Source organism: Trachinotus anak, unplaced genomic scaffold, assembly GCF_046630095.1.
Source record: "Trachinotus anak isolate AG129_WGS33_773 ecotype Australia unplaced genomic scaffold, CSIRO_AGI_Tana_v1 ptg000019l, whole genome shotgun sequence".
In the NCBI taxonomy this organism is placed as follows: domain Eukaryota; kingdom Metazoa; phylum Chordata; class Actinopteri; order Carangiformes; family Carangidae; genus Trachinotus; species Trachinotus anak.
The window spans coordinates 5,135,306-5,151,958 of NW_027273870.1; the positions used below are offsets into that span (position 1 = coordinate 5,135,306).

Genomic DNA, 16,653 nt, shown 5'->3' on the forward strand with positions numbered 1-16,653 from the left:
ATGTTAATGTGTTTTATCTGTGCTTGGATCTTTATAAACAGCTTACTTTATATATATGTTATAACACTTAGATCAGTTGTGAATGTTTTATGTGTTGTATGTCTTATTCACTGCTGATGCAACCTGGGGGAAATTAGTTTTGTATTAGTGTTGTCTTATTTGTGACCTATACTAGCATAGAGCTTTATAATAATTTTTTTTTGTTTGTTTCCATAAATACTGGAGTACAATTAGCTTTTACCTCTTTTGACAAGTAGGCTCATTACAAATGTCTCTTGCCAGAAATGAAATGAGTGTTTCATTGAAGAGACCCTGAAACGTAGAAATGTCCAGTGGTTGGTTGAAACATTGCTAATAAAGTAAAAGTGGCTTGTGATTCCAGTGTGCAGGTTGTTTATGTATTGTAGCTTTATGGGATTTGCTGGCAGCCTGGAAGTTTATACTCTACAAATGGTGACAGTTCTGCTGGCATAACAATATGCTGATGTATGTCCAAATTTAAGATCATCATTAATTCGTTTTTGTTTTGTTTTGTTTCTTATTCTTATTTTAAACCAGATGTTTGGATTATATTCCAAATCAAAATCATACATCTTTTTCTCTTTTTATTGTTATATTGATGAAACTGCTTATAAATTAACCAAAACGAAAGGCTGTAATTTCAGGAAGACGCTGTAAGTCCTTTATTAAGAATAGATTGAAAGAAATGTGATGGAGAAAGCAGTAGAACTGGACAATGTTGTAAAGCAATGTTTTAAGTAGTAATTAGGAAATAATCATAGCCTATAATCTCATGATGGTTCAGTTGTTGCAGCATAATTTTGATTAGAAAAAAAATATTTTAATTATCTTAAAATACATATTAAGTTTATTATTTTTTTTATTAGTGATATTACTTTTTTTTTTATTTATTTAAACGGGGTTGAATTTTTCTGCTTCCGTCGCGATCAGGAAACGACGCGTGAGAACCTAACTTCAGCTTCATCTGAATGCTGCACGTCCGCTGCAGCAGCAGGCTCTGCCACGCGCTCCCGTGTCTCATCATGGCCTCTCCTTACTTCTTGCACAGCAGGTCTGTGGTCACTCGGAGTGGAAGTCAACCTGCTGGCTGCAAGCCTGCGGCCTCACTGCGGTCCAGACTCACCGACAGACGGAGGAATGTGGATCCAGCTCCCGCTGCGGCGGTGAAGGTGGAGGTGGAGGAGGCGAGGATCTCTGAGCACGCACCCTCCTCTGCCCCCTCATCGACGGGTACTGTTGCACTCGGCTGCACACAGACACCTTTGACGATATTTAGGACCGAGTGAGCCATCACTCATATAACTAGTTTCTAACAGACAGTTTCTAATGCGCCTGCGCTGAGGCTGGGAAAGTTATGATTGTTTTGATTTGTTGACCGTGCCCTTGGCACCGCTGCATCAAAACTCACCTACTACCATCACCCTTCAGAGGGCATGCACAGGAATAGTCACTAAATATACAATACACACTATATGGCCAAAACTATGTGGACAGATGCAGTTACTTTTGGCCTGGAGCTGTTTTTCATGGACTTGGCCTGATTATACTCCATAATACAGTGATATTCAGGGTGTTGTTTATTAATAGTGATGATGTGAAGATGAAGAAGGAAACTCCGCTGACACCGTCTTGCTTGTATATAAAGAGGTTTATTACAAAGAAGTCCAGCATCAAATCAAGCACCATGGATTGCCTGAGAGAGGAGTCGAAGCCAGTATGAGTCTCCTCTGAATAACTGCTCTAACTACCCACTTATAGAGGTTGGTTTTTGTCATGAAGCTGAGACAAGATATATGGTCCATATCTAAATGGACCTTATTTCCTAAGACAAAGAAGCACTCATCTCCCATGTCCTTTTGACCTAGGCCCCTAACTGAATGCTCCAGACCCAGGAAGTCACATAACATATGGAACTTAGGACACTACAAGGGTCCCAAGACAAATCTAAATGGACAGATGAATAAAAAAAAACAAAACAGGAAAGCAGAAAAAAAAATGTGCAGCACCACATTTTGAGTTTCCTCTTCTCATCACTTTTGGTTTTTATCAAAACATCACTCTCTGGTCTTTAGACATTAATGCAACCAGCGCACAGGGCTCACTTGATTTGAGGGATATCCAACTAAAAAGGTGGACACCACTATTGTAGACAAAAGTGGGTTTCTAGGTTTGTGGTAAGAGTTTGGGGGAAGATCTTGTCATGATTGAAGGTGTCAGTGCCCCCCGTGCATGATGTGAGGTTCATAAAGAGATGATGTTCCCAGTTTGGTGTGAAAGAACTAGACTGACATGCTCAAAGCCCTGACCTCAACCACATCCAACATTCAGAGCAAAAAAGACTGTGGGAAGCTTTTTGTTTGGTCTTGTTTTGTATTTACTTTTTAATGCAGATGTTCTGTATTCCCACGCCGGATCAGGTCTTCCTCATTCTCTCTTCTTTGTGCTCATCCAGGTGGGTGCCATGAACGCCTCCAACAGCCAACTGTGCAGCCAAAAACAGAAGCAGACGCTCTCCCACTGTCTTCACACAGCCGCAGGAGGAGACAGCTGAAGGTGGAATATGACAAGGATGAAGGTGTTTCACCAGTGAAGACAGAACACTGGGAACCTCACGACTGGAAGAGACAACTGGGATTCATTCGTGAGATGAGGAGCGGCCGAGACGCACCTGTAGATAACATGGGAGCAGAGAAATGCTACGACACAGAAGCCCTTGCACATGTAGGTGTGGTTTAGATTTTTTTTTCTTTTAAAATAAGTCAATAGGTCTAATTAATCCCTTTATTATTTTTGCTGCTGGCACAGGTGAGACGGTTCCAGGTGTTGGTGTCCCTCATGCTGTCCAGTCAGACCAAGGACCAGGTGACAGCAGCAGCTATGCAGAAGCTCCGAGCACACGGCTGCACTGTGGAAAATATACTCAGAACTGATGATGAAACACTGGGAAAACTCATCTACCCCGTCGGCTTCTGGAGGGTAACACAAAATAACTCTCTGGCCTGTTACGTGTTATCAGTTGCATCACTAAATTTAAGTGAAATCAGTTTGAGGACCACGCTTCCACCTTCACACCCTCCGTCACTCATTCGTTTGACCGTGTTTTGCACCTGAATGAATTCTCTCCTGGTTTGTCCCACCCACTCTCCTCCAGACTAAAGTGAAGTATCTGAAGCTGACAACAGCCATGCTGCAGAAAGAGTTTGGAGGGGACATCCCACAGAGCGTGGAGGGCCTGGTCCGCCTGCCAGGGGTTGGACCCAAGATGGCTCACCTGGCTATGGACATCGCCTGGGACCAGGTGTCCGGAATAGGTAGGGACATACTGCTGAAACCATTTACCACTGCAAGCTCAGCCACTTAGTAATCAAGTTAATTGAAATAAATAAACAGAGCAGCATGAATTCACAGAGTTGGAGACTTGTCTGCAGGCCCTGCACACTATTGTACTGCAGCATTGGCAAATATTAGGAGATGAAGTCAGAATTTTCATATTAATGTTGCAAAATAATATTTGCTTTGTTTGTGCATGTTTTTCTTTTGACACATTTAAAAGAGAAATAAGAAGCCTTTTTATTACCTTGTGCTTGTGAACTCTTCCCGACACTGTGCACAGTAGATAAGCAATTAAGGCTGCAACGGATGATGAGTTTGTTAATGAATTGATTGATTTTTTTCTATAAAATGTCAGAAAATAGTAACAAAGGTCTGTTACAGTTTCCCAAAGCTTAATGTGACATCTTCAAATTGCTCGTTTTGTACGACCAACATGCCAAAATCCAACATAAACAATTTTTATGAAACATAGACTAAAGAAAAGTAGAAAATCCCCACAATTAATAAACTGGCACAAGGTAATGTTTGGTGGTTTTGCTCAATAAGTTGGTAATAAGTTATAACATTGATTCTGTATATTATAATCTGTGCTCACATATAATGTCATATGATTAGTTTTCTGTTTTCAGCTCTATTTGTAATACATGACCAAAACCAGTAGCTTTTTAGACTGCACTGAGGCCAGCAGTGTTGTTTTGTAATGTGTCTTCAAGGAATTTGAGGTTGATGAAGTTGGAGCATAGAAAAATCAAAAGAAAATCTTCTGCATATTTGTGATGGTGTGATGTAGTGTGTCCACATCACATTTATATATTTTTTAAAATCATAAATGTGTGTGTACCTGCTCTGATTGATGGTGTTGATTTTTCGTTTAGGCGTGGACACACACGTCCATCGTATCTCCAACAGGCTGGGGTGGCTCAGGAAGCCAACCAAGAACCCGGAGGAAACACGCAAGGCCCTGGAGGAGTGGTTACCCAGGTAACAGCATGACCAATTCACTGCTGCTGACCTGTACAACCTAATTAGCAGGGACCAAAAAATCTATAAATATCAGAATCACCAAGATTGACCTAGAAACATATATGAAATCACTCACTTTGGTGATTGACAGAAGCTTTTCACCACACCATGCCTTCACTGATAGTAAGTAACTTACGAACAAAATTAGGAAAACTTACCATGTGGTAATTTAATTTTTAATGGTGAGGAATAGCGAATCCATCACCAGCAAAATGATTTTCTCTTGAATGGTTAAAGATCAACTAATGCAAGTTTAAAGTCGCCTTGAGATGTTCACAGATGTTCCTCTCACACTCTTTTGCAGGGAGCTGTGGAGTGAGATCAACTGGCTGCTGGTGGGTTTTGGGCAGCAGGTTTGCCTACCTGTCAACCCTCTCTGCTCAGTGTGTCTGAACCAGCACAGCTGTCCATCGGCCCACAAGAACTCTCCTACAAAGAGGCCTAAACCTGGATCCCCAGGCTCTCCTAGCCCGACGTCCACTTTTAAAACAAAAACTGAACCTGGACAGGATCCTGCTGTTAAAGATGAGACGACACCTGTTTCCCCCACCAGGCAGAGAAGGAGGCTGAAAACCAAGGTTAACTATTGATTCAGTCATCACATAAGTTTTTGTCTGAGCTGTGAACACGTTGGACACAAAGACGCACATACACTCAAAACATTCATATAAGCTAAAAAAATATAATTATGGTTCATTTCCATTTCATATGAAATTAGATATTTTTGTACTGTTAGTGCTAATTCTTTTTACCAAATAAAAAACATATGTTCTGAAACTGAATTTAAAGGTCTTTAATTTCAAGTTTGCCATTTGCCAAAGATGGTTGCATGTATTTGTTGTGTTTGCCCTAAACTGAAAAAATATTAAGTCAAAAGAACTGACCAAACACGTAACATTATCATGTTGGTTCATACACAGCATCTTTTTATAATGACATGACTGAACCTGTGCAGCTGGCCTCCTGGTTACAATTTAAGATATTCAACAACTTGAAGACACCTGACAAAACAACATTAAAAGTGCTGGTTATATGGTGTTACTCAGCAGCACTGCTTACAGTACATTACAGTACATTGATCATTTCTAAAAACCTGTCTTAATACAGCAGTCAGGTGCTCACATGAACATGGAAACAAGTTTTGCCTGCTGTAATCTGTTCATACTTGCCATGACTAAAACGTCCCTTTCTAACACGCTTACAGTACAAGTGAGTCCTCACAAAGATATATTCAAAGGTTTATTTCAAGTTAATATTTTTAAAATTGACTATTGAATATTGACAGAAGTCAATTTTCATGGCTTACTATTGTCAAACAGCCTTGAAATTTGTGAAGCTATATTTTTTTTAAGTATTAATATTTACTTTGCTAATGTAATAGTCATAAAAGAGACTTTCGTGACTATGTAGAGCTGGTACTTGTGTGGTATAACACCTCCCCACAGAGTACTAGACTGTTTTAGCAGGAAGTGCATAGGTGTAATCAATAACAATAAGGACTGCATCCTATTAGGTGCGCCTGAGCTCCTGGTATTTTGCATGTTGGCTGACAGCCATGGCTCACTGAGACACTTTGATGGAACAGAGCCATGTTAGTGTTGTTAGTTACACCTGTGTATATCTTGCTACAACAAAATGTCTTTTACAGAGAATTCTGATACAGATCCTCTGGACTGAAGCCACCATAAAATGTTAGACATCCACACATTTGTGGTAGTATATTCCAGTTTTTAATTTGGTTATTTTAGTGATTCAGTTTGGTTGGTAATTTGTAATGATGTTTGAATTAGGAGACTGAGTAAGTTACACACATTTGCAACGTGCCACTGTATGGATGATTACTGTGCCTGGAAGAGTATACATCCAGCTGTGGGACAGAAATCTGCACAAATATTTGCCTCCTGTAAGTCTCATCTTTCCTGATCTGAGCATTAAGAACACACGCTCTTGCACTTGATTGTCCTGCTACCACATCACAAGGACAAGGAAAGCTTATATTTCATGAAACGTGAAATCCCCTTTTACGCAGCCGTCCCTTTATTGATCTCCAGTGAAGATCGAGACAGAGAGCGGATCAGGAAGATTTCCGTTCTCAGGTCACAGTCTGGTTTCACCTCCACCACCTGGGGGGAGCTTCGTCTCTCCAGAGGGGCAGTAACAGGAGAAATGTTCTGGGGATTACACTGATGGTTACTTGTTGGACGCATTCAGTCAAGCGCACCTTGGATGTCCCTCTGCGGACTCATTTCGTCTACAAACAAACCATGTTTCTTTGTAGTAACTCCTCACAGCTGTACTCTCGCAGGTTGTCGGTTTCTGCCTGCAAAGCGCAGCTGCGCCGAGACGTCAGGTGTGCGCTGAGGCCACGGGGGTGGGCGGGGGGTATAGTGGCATCTGTTGTTGACGCCTCTTCACTCTCACCGGGGCGGACAAGAGGACACAAGACCAGCTGACGAGGAGAATTAAGTGTTACGTGCGAGGAACAGCTTTCTAATCTCTGATCTCTTGGATTATTCCTCCAATGGACGGGACTTAGCTCCTGTCCGTGGTTTTTGGCCACAGTTTTACGCACGCTGCGCGCAGTTTTTGTGCGGTCACATCTGCGCCCCTTGCATTTGCATGATGGATTAAACACTCATTAGTTTTAGCCTACTTTTTGGTTTGTTCTCTCTGAACAGTTATGGATCATTAATGGACTCGCACCATGCTAAATGATGATGAACGTTTGGTTACTGAAGCGCGCAGCCGTACATTGGATTAAGAGCCACACACTATCCAAAGCTCCTGGACCAGTTTATTCTCCTGAGACACTTTGACCTGTTTTCCTCCTATTGACGCGCTGGGATGGAGAGTGAGCTGAGACCCAGGCTCTGTTTCCTGACCATAGGAGAGCGCGGCTATGGCTTTCACCTGCACGGTGAACGGAATAAAGGCGGACAGTTCATCCGCAAAGTGGAGCCCGGCTCCTCGGCTGACCTGGCCGGGCTGAGACCGGGAGACCGGTTGGTGGAGGTGAACGGGGAGAATGTGGAGAACGAAGCCCACCATCAAGTGAGTGATGACTCAATAATTAAAAATGGGGGGGAAAAATCAAATCTGAGATGTGTGCTTGTATGGTGGAGAGAGGTACACAAACTCTCTGAGGTGCAAACAATGGACTCCATACCTGTTGGACCACTTTTTCCTTTGCCTGAGGAAAAAGAGGGGGGGGGGGGTACTAAAATGGGTCAAAGTGAGCTTTGTGTAATGGGAATAACTGGGTGTCTTTGTCATGATAAAAGTATTTTATGCGCAGGGTGAACAACATGACACCACACGCATCATTTTAATTTTTCCCAACCCTCTTCTCTGCAGGTGGTGAGTCGTATCCGTGAGGTGCCCCACCGCACCAGGCTGCTGGTGGTGGACAGAGACACGGATGACTACCTCCGCAGCCGTGGCCTGCGCTGCACGGAGGACCTGGCCATTGAGATGGGAACACTCTCACCGCGCCCCTCGCCCGGGCCCACCCCCTCCTCCTCTCCCTTACCTATAGAGAATTCACCCCTGTTTCCCAAACCCAACCACACAGTCTCATCTAACCCTCCTGCTGCAGACTCGTCCACTCACATGACCACACAAGGCAAGGTCAAGAGATCCTCAGTGACATCAAGTACAACAACTGACGCAGAGGTAAGGCCAGAGATCAAGATACTGAATCCTGTCAAATATCAAAAAATCTAAGGGCTTTTGTGGATCATCTGGATAGTTCTTCTTAGAAGAGTCCAAATGGTTAGTTGGTCACTGCAGCTGCCAGGAGTGAACCAGTGTGTTACTGTGTTAAGATTGTGTGTGACACTGATCATATACTCCTGAGCATACCTGATGTCTGTCAGTACTAATCTGGACTTGAGCACTTGGCTGGATTCAGGCTCACAGTGGTGTTTTGAGAAAGAGTCTGGTAACTTCTCTTGGGGGGGGCTGAAAACTCAAAAACAGGACAGAAAAAGGCTCCTGGCATTGTAACACAAACATCAAGTCTGCTGAGGAGCAGAGACAAAGTGGAGAAAAAAGAAAACAAAATGAACTGAAGCCACAAAAGAGGTTCAGAAAACATCCAAGTCAGGGCATGTAGCTGGGGTTGCAAGTAAAAATAGGCTGGTTTGAAAGAATATTAATAACCGTTCTCAGGTTTGGAACTATAATTTCCTATTTTATTCAGCTAACACACAAAACACAAAAACACTACAGGCTCTACAGTCCATTGTTGTCCATACAAGCTGAAAGGCGGTAATGCAGAGAATATAACATTAAACAGTGAGTGACTGAATAAAACACTGAATAAGAATAGTGTCATTACAGCAGGTTTAAAAAGATTTCTCACCTCGTCTCAGCCTCAGTGCAACAGTGGCTTTAATTGTTTCCTGTCATTCAAACATCTGCTCACATATAATCTGAACCCGATGTTTTATCCTTTTACAAGCCACTGTAGTTTCGAAGAGGTGTGATTATTTCTAATGCATATTGTGTTTAAAGAGAGTTTTCTCTTTGTGCATACTGAGATTCAGCACCTCACACATTCAGCTGAAGGGTTGTTCCCACCCGACTGATGACAGCGGAGACAAAACCCTGCTCACTGTTTCCTGCAAAAGACACTATCGGTATTGTTTCGTCAGACTGAATGGTCATTTTGGAAAGATAGTGTGGGAGTGAGTGCACTAGGTGGAGGTGTAAACCACACATTCACTTCACTGAGAGTTGACTTAAAACTTTGTTCCCCCTGTTTTGTATACAGAGCTATAAAGAGTCAGATAAAGAGTTACAAAAACAGATTAGTCTTTCATCTGACAAATTAGAATCTCAGACTTCTTTCTGCCCAGGGCTCTTATTTTGACAGTCTTCTCTGCTGAGACAGTGAATTTAGGGTTTTGTAGCAGACTGGGACTGTATTTTGCTGTCCAAGGTGAGTTCAGATTTTATCACTTACCAACAAAACAGGCCGTCACTGTCTGCTGGGAGGAAAGAAAGCAGACATGGAAGGGACCAGATTAAGATATCAATGTTGTACAAGCAAATGCTTGTCCATAGGTATTGTAAGCTATTTGTGTAGTTTATTTTGGGCTTGAGGCACATAATCTCACTCTCCCCTGCTGTGGGACACAGTAGGAGAGAGCACATCTCTGACAGCTAAAAAAAAAAGGGGGGATTAGGTATAGCTAGAGTCCTTCTTTGATTCGCTCGAAAAACTTTGTTAATGTGCACAAAATACGGAACATTAAAAAAAAAAAACAGTTTCCGAGCCAGCATCCATGATGTAGCAACAAAAACAAAATTTCCACAAGTGCCCTGCAGACATTGCGGTGACGTCTGGCAGCAGAAATAACCGGGAACTGGCTGTTAGTGATTGAGCTCAGTGTTTGGGCTCCAAACAAAGTGGACCAGGATCCTCCAGGCCTGCAGCTCACGTCAAACTGCCATCTGTTTAGCCGACGGCAGGGTAAATACAGGCTGCCCCTGGGCTGGCCATCACGGCTCTCCTTCTCACTTTTGGTAAAAAAGTAAAAGTAGATAAAACATCATATGCAATAATAACAGCACCTGTACAACATGGTGCAATCTGATCGCCTCAACCAGAACATAACTTTATATGTTTTAGAAATTTGTTTTTTACCTCAAGGTTTTTCAGTTTTTTCTTATCTAAGATTAAGGTCCCTGCAGTTTGATGCAGTTCCCCTGGTTCTGTCTTTTGGTAGACATTCATTTTGGAGTTTTTGTCACTTTTTAAATCCATTAAAATGTAATGATTATACAGAAAAGGATGGCATCACTTTATAGCCCTTTTCAGTGAGTGCTGAATACGAGTGATTATTTTTAACCTTTAATTGCGCAGGTCAGATTAGGTAACCATTATGGCATATTAATCCCAACAACACTGAAGCCTTGTGCTTTTCATGCACTTCCTTATCATACAAAAGGCACACACACACGCACTCTTACACACACATAATTTCTTTCTCTCCACCTCTGTCTTCTCACATACTGTACATATAAATACAGACGCAGTGTCATTGTTGCGTGACGTTATTGTGGCAGCAGACGCCCATATGCAGAATTCTTATGTAACCATGGACTTGGCTGCTATCACAGCCACACAATGGTCTGAGTCACACACACATGAAACACTTCCACTAACCTCTCTGTGTAAGGCTGATTTCCTCAAAATGTTCACAGCAAGCGTTTTTATTTATCTTGTTAATTATTTAACTCAGCTATCCACAATATGGTGTCAGAAATGTGACAATAATAACATTGTAGCGACTATTTTACAAAAGAAATTAAAAGCAAAAACAGTGTAATGTGATTTTAAGTGGTGGAAACATTGATTGATTCCATTGCTGCAACTAGCAATTATTTTCATCACTGATTAATATACAGATTACTGCCTCTATTAATCAATTAATATCTTGGTCTATAAGTTAGTGAAAAATTATTATGAAAAATGACTGTCATAGTCAAAGAGCTTGTTTTGTCCACCCAAAGAGTTCAATACCCAAAGACATTTATTAATAATATCATGAAACAAAGATAAGCAGCAAATTCTCACCTTTAAGAAAATAGAACTTGTGACTTTTGTTAATTGGTCTCCAAAGATTCTCGATTCATTTTTTGACCATCAACTAATCAATTAATCTACAATTTGCTGCTGCACTAACTGTGATTATCTAGACTGCAAGATGGAAATACAGCATCTATGGAAAAAACACGAGTTCCTCAAATAGATCAGCTTAGCTACAGTATTTCCAGGTCAGCATGGTGTGCAGCTTTGTGTGAGTGTGTCTGCATCTGTCAATTAATTTGGGCTGACATGTTAAATATAGCAAACAGGCCAGCAATAGAAACAGAGATGTTTAAAAACCAGTAGGAGACAGCAACGTGACCTGGAACCATGGCGATAGGTTACCAAGGTGTTCTGTTCCACTATTACAGCTCGCACTCTGGCCACTGTCTCCATCTGTGTGTGTGTGTGTGTGTGTGTGCAGTGAACCTTTCTTGATGGAGCAGAAAGAACAGAGAGATCTGTCAGAAAGCCCTCAGGTCACCCATGAAGGCGCAGTCACAGCAGTGTCACTAGACAGTCACTATCCTGCGCTGCCCTCAGGGCACGGACTAATCCATGGATGGTCCTTGAGCAGAACACACACACACACACACACACACACACACACACACACACACACACACACACACACACACACAAACAGCCAGCATCTACCTAGTAGTCGGAGCGCAGCTTCAGTCAGGCAGGTGAATCATGCAATGTGTCAACTCTTGTCAATGGTCATTAGGCTCAGAGTTGGTTTTAACGTCTCTCAGCCAGATCCACTTAGCCCACTCTGCTCAGCTCTGAGACCACTGGCTCATCCTGGCAGCCACTTTCTCCTGATTAACCCATAATACAGCCACACTACTATACTGCGAGTTACCAGTTTAATAGGTACACCTGTAGAGGGATATTTTACTATATCAATATGTATTACAATGTGGCAAATATATGCAAAAATAAATGTGCATTACAATAGACAAAACTCTTCTTAAATGTAAAACAAAGACTGCAATAATTTTCTTATTTGAAAAGTTGAATCAATGATTTAGAAAAAATAATTTTGTTAAAGGATAATATGATGTGTTGATATCGTCGCAATTGTATCAAAAGTAAAAATGCAATATTTAATTACTGCCCACCCCTAACCTGCACAATCTACTACAATCCAACAACAGCCCTGTGGTAACTCCAATCATTGTGCAGCTTATGATGTTCAGTTTTTGTCGACTCTGTGTCACAAAACTATGGTTATATTTGAAGCCATAATTAGTGGTGGTTGCAGTGTTGTACTGCATCATGTTGCATTCAGTACAGTCCAATTCAACATCACCACAAACCACAAGTTTTTGCAAGTTTTAACTGTTTAAAAACAAAGCATACAGTCTTAACATCTTACTATACACTTTAGATTTCATGCTGTTACAAGTAGCCATTGTTTTACACTTCCATCTGATAAGATCAGACCCTGCAGACACTTAAAACTTTCTTCACTTGTGTAATCCATGGAAGCGAACATCAAGGCTGCACTGATTTTTATATCAAGCTTTTATTATCTTTGCATGAAATTCAAGCCAGTCTGCAATAAAAATGCATTAACACAAACTGATAATGTAATGTTGTTGAAACACAGTGATGGATTGAAGCAAGACTCGGGTGTGTTAAGTGCTTTAATATCACACGGGAATGAAATGAATCCAGTGGCTGGAAAAGAAGAGCGTGATAAATTGAGAGTTGTGATATAAAGTATATTGTGTGTGATTTGTGACATTCAAATCAGCACTTCCTTCATTAAGGAATACATATGAGGCATATATATAACATATATAGGAGTTCTTGCAGGGATTTTTTATCAGACTGATTTAAATCTACCTTCTCTGATATTTTGTTTTTGTAAACTTCTCATCTTAGACTTTGTCGTTGTCTTATTTTCATCATAGCTGCAGGTAGAGCCCTCACCAGAGCCGACAACTGAGCTCTTACCCCGGCTGTGTCACCTGGTGAAGGGGGAGCACGGCTACGGCTTCAACCTGCACAGCGATAAGACAAAGCGTGGACAGTTTGTACGTTCTGTGGACCCCGGCTCAGCTGCTGAGAGCGCAGACATCCGGCCTGGAGACAGACTAGTCGAGGTTGTTGAAGAAATCATTCAAAGTCTTGTTCAGAAGTCTGCTTCGTGCCGTGTTTAATGCTTACAGGTGCAGAATGTGGGTCTGAGAAAGAAAGACAACTGTAAATAAAGGCAGGACAGCATATAAGATAGCTTGTGATCGATGGGTGAGGCAGGTTTGCATTCACAAACCTGGGGTGGGTTTGGGTAAACTATATTAAAAAAGATTAAACACAGACATTATCAAGTCTTTGTTGGTTGAAATGTAAATTCTTTATCAAGGTAAAACCAGAACAAACACACACTTGAGACAAAAGGGGGATCTGGCTGTTTGAATTAGATACGGGATCCCATCATTAGATGTAAAGTTTTAGGGAATTAATGGGAAAAACAACAGCACCACTCCCCACGTCAGTCAGGTCTGTGCACCTACTTGAGGTGTTGTGATTGGATTAGAGCAGATTAGCTGGTCTCAAGTTTATAGTAGGTGGGAGAGAGAGGTTTTATTAAAAGAGGGAAAGGAAGAAAAGACGACACGGGATAATCTTGAATGGAGGTGTAGAGGAGGGGATGGTGTTTCTGTCTTTATGCAGACATGTATCACGCGCTTGCAGGTATGAGTGAGACTCTCATTTCCATCTGTATAAGGTGGAAGGGAATTCATGCAAATGAGTTCCCTTCCACTCAAATCACAGATTCTATCTGTATTTGATCTTTTAGACAAAAACCTGTACCTCCCGCTTGTTGTGTTGTGTTAGGCTGCTCCCTGCGCCCTGTCTCTGTCTGTCTCATTTATTTTGTCTGCATCTTCTCTCTCCTTCATCTTCCCTTTATTCATCTCCTCTTCTCTCTCAGGTGAATGGAGTGAACGTAGAGGGCCTGAGGCACTCAGAAGTGGTGGCCCTCATTAGAGCAGGGGGGGAGGAAGTCCGCCTCCTCGTGGTCGACCAGGAAACGGACGAGCTCTTCCACAGACTGGGGATCACACCCACCACCAGCCATGTCCAAGGTGTCGTAGTACACACACACACAGACAGATGCACACAACCCGTTTTACTCTCCTGCCATCATTGTTAATGATGTGTTTTCTGTTTGTTTTCTCACAGAGGTGTATGTGGACGAATCAGCCACAGAAAGTGCCCCACCCACCCCTTCTCCTACCACTGAAATCCCTGCCACAGATCCACCAGTCATAAATGTCACGCTGACAGACTCCCCGATCACAAAGATGTCTCCAAAATCTCGTACTAATGGGAGCTCAGCATCCCAGTCCTCTAGAAGTTCCACCACTCAGTCAGAGATCAGCAGCTCAGACATGAGCATCCAGGTGAGACAGGGTGTGTGTGTGTGTGTGTGTGTGTGTGTGTGTGTGTGTGTGTGTGTGTGTGTGTGTGTGTGTGTGTGTGAGAGAGAGAGATAGGAATGACATAAGAAGCAAATAAAGCAGTCAGGAAATGAGAAGCTGATAAGTGTGCACATAAAACATGTATGTTTGTGTGTATTGTAGGTTCCCGATGAGGACGAGAGGCGTGTTTCGGACCCTTTCGTGGACAGTGGCCTGCGTCTAAGTCCTACGGCTGCTGAGGCTAAACAAAAGGCCCTCGCCAGCCGTAACAAGAAGAAAGCGCCCCCTATGGACTGGAGCAAGAAACAAGAGATCTTCAGCAACTTCTGACCCTAGAATGCATGGACAAAAAAAAAAAACAGAGGAAGCAGGAGAATTACATATTGTGAGGACTAATAATGTGATTCCTTACTGTTAATATTGTAATCATAAGTATAGTACCTCCGCCTTGCAGGTAGTTACATTCATATAGTAAGATACACATAGTAATATTCTTAAATTTTGTTCTGTGTAAAAACATCATTGTAAGATATCAAATAGTATTCTCTAGATACGTACTTTACAGTATCTGTAAGGACGAGGACGTGTGTGGATGTGTGATAAACTCTGCAGCACACTGCACTAAGCAAGGACATTAACGACTGGCAAACCATCGGTTGAGAGACTTGTCAGTTGAAATGATGCATGGTCTCTGCACAGTGTTTCTCTTTATCAAACCATAGTTATTTCTGAGCCATGAGTAGTGACTATGAGTCTACAGCCGATATGCACTCCTGTTTGTGTGTCAGTGACATTGTCAGCATGTGTCTGAATTTGGGCCATATTTTCTGCGGCTATGCTTCACTGTTTTAAGCTCTAGAGATTTTACTTTTTTGTTAAAGTTTGATGTCTTTTCAGTTTACTCTGAGCTCATCATACTGCAGTAGTCATCTCGATATTAATGTTTTGTCGAGTTTAATGTATCACATACATTTAAATGTAAATGCAGAGGAAATGGGAGAGGCAAAGTTATGATATGTATGTTTGATCACCTCAGTGCTTCCCTTAAATGTCGGTGATTTCTGAAAAGGAAAATATTTAAAAGACAAATTGTTGACTAGATAGAAAAACTGTTCACCTTCTGATCACTTCTTTGAAGAATTTTCTCCCAAATCCTTGATGGTTGAGACTCAAAATGTGAAATAAACTTTCTGAATATCCATAAAATACCAGATTAGTAATCAATACATAAATGTAAAATGTGGCTGAGTATTCTTACAGAGGTCGACTTCTCATTTTAAATGGTATTTTGACCTATCACTAGGCTGTGCATCAGGATGTGTTGTCATAAATCTACTGGGCCCTGACAGATGACATCATTCTCTAGCCCTGACCCAACGTAACTTTCAAGGTCCCATATTTTACACTTTTCCTGTATTCTATTTGAAGTTTTGATATTCATAAGAAGGTTTATTTGCGGTTTTAAGAACCAAAAACCATTTCAGGATAGTTTTACATCCCCTCACTAGTAACAACAGGTGGCCCAGCCAATCAGAAGAGAGGCTCAAAGAAACTAAATCCTGCAAGGTTGGATGATGGGTCCGGGTGGGCTGGATTTGGGGCATGGCTGAGGATGGTGATGGCTTTGTTATGACATCACAAAGTTACAGAAGTCGTGACGGCTCATTTTACAACACAGTTTCTGAATACGGGCTGTGTGCATTTCTCTCACAGCACCTAGACCTGCTTTATAATTTAAAAAAAGACATAGAGATCTCTCCTTCTACAATACGGGACCTTTATAGTGCCTTTGAATTCAACACTCACCTAAGCAAAGAGCAGATACTCAGCAGCATTGTATCTGCTCAGGTTAAACTACACTGGCTAAATGGCCAGCCAATGTTAGTTATAGGCAGCTTCATCTGGATGCCATGGTCCACTCAAACCCCTAACCATCAATGGTTATCTGTCTCCACCAGTTTTACCGTAGTTAGCAGGATGCTGGCCATAATGAATGATTATGTTTTCAAGACTTGGTGCTCTCTGATAAATGTCATCATGCTGTATGCCTCTGTTGGTAAGTGACCTGCCATAAAACAACTAAATGTAAGATCTCAGCTAAGGATAGAGATTTATTTATTTTGTTACTTCATCACCGTCTGACCGAGTTTGAACTTTAATTCATATACAAACATAGAGTCATCTTTGGGCACTAGGTGTGCCATTAAAGACATGTCTCTCTGTCACAAACAATGACATCCA

The 16,653-nt window shown here is 41.7% G+C and overlaps 2 protein-coding genes across 2 annotated transcripts; both read left to right on the forward strand.

Annotated features, from left to right (window-relative positions):
• The first annotated feature begins 956 nt into the window (after positions 1 to 956).
• Positions 957 to 5,159, forward strand: nthl1 (nth-like DNA glycosylase 1). Its single transcript, XM_071503505.1, has 6 exons — positions 957 to 1,251; positions 2,474 to 2,742; positions 2,827 to 2,997; positions 3,173 to 3,332; positions 4,230 to 4,335; positions 4,682 to 5,159. The coding sequence occupies exons 1-6, from the start codon at positions 990 to 992 to the stop codon at positions 4,965 to 4,967; spliced, it is 1,254 nt and encodes a 417-aa protein (XP_071359606.1). The 5' UTR covers positions 957 to 989; the 3' UTR covers positions 4,968 to 5,159.
• A 1,687-nt stretch (positions 5,160 to 6,846) lies between these two features.
• Positions 6,847 to 15,620, forward strand: LOC139636900 (Na(+)/H(+) exchange regulatory cofactor NHE-RF2). Its single transcript, XM_071505300.1, has 6 exons — positions 6,847 to 7,428; positions 7,732 to 8,049; positions 12,898 to 13,089; positions 13,923 to 14,076; positions 14,174 to 14,394; positions 14,575 to 15,620. Exons 1-6 carry the CDS (start codon positions 7,222 to 7,224, stop codon positions 14,740 to 14,742), a joined length of 1,260 nt encoding a protein of 419 aa, XP_071361401.1. The 5' UTR covers positions 6,847 to 7,221; the 3' UTR covers positions 14,743 to 15,620.
• The last annotated feature ends 1,033 nt before the right edge of the window (positions 15,621 to 16,653 follow it).

Coding starts and splice junctions, on each gene's coding strand:
- nthl1 (XM_071503505.1), top strand. CDS start 990: ATGCTGCACGTCCGCTGCAGCAGCAGGCTCTGCCACGCGCTCCCGTGT. Junction 2,743..2,826: donor ACACAGAAGCCCTTGCACAT/GTAGGTGTGGTT, acceptor CTGCTGGCACAG/GTGAGACGGTTCCAGGTGTT. Junction 4,336..4,681: donor CTGGAGGAGTGGTTACCCAG/GTAACAGCATGA, acceptor ACTCTTTTGCAG/GGAGCTGTGGAGTGAGATCA.
- LOC139636900 (XM_071505300.1), top strand. CDS start 7,222: ATGGAGAGTGAGCTGAGACCCAGGCTCTGTTTCCTGACCATAGGAGAG. Junction 8,050..12,897: donor GTACAACAACTGACGCAGAG/GTAAGGCCAGAG, acceptor TTTTCATCATAG/CTGCAGGTAGAGCCCTCACC. Junction 13,090..13,922: donor CTGGAGACAGACTAGTCGAG/GTTGTTGAAGAA, acceptor CTTCTCTCTCAG/GTGAATGGAGTGAACGTAGA.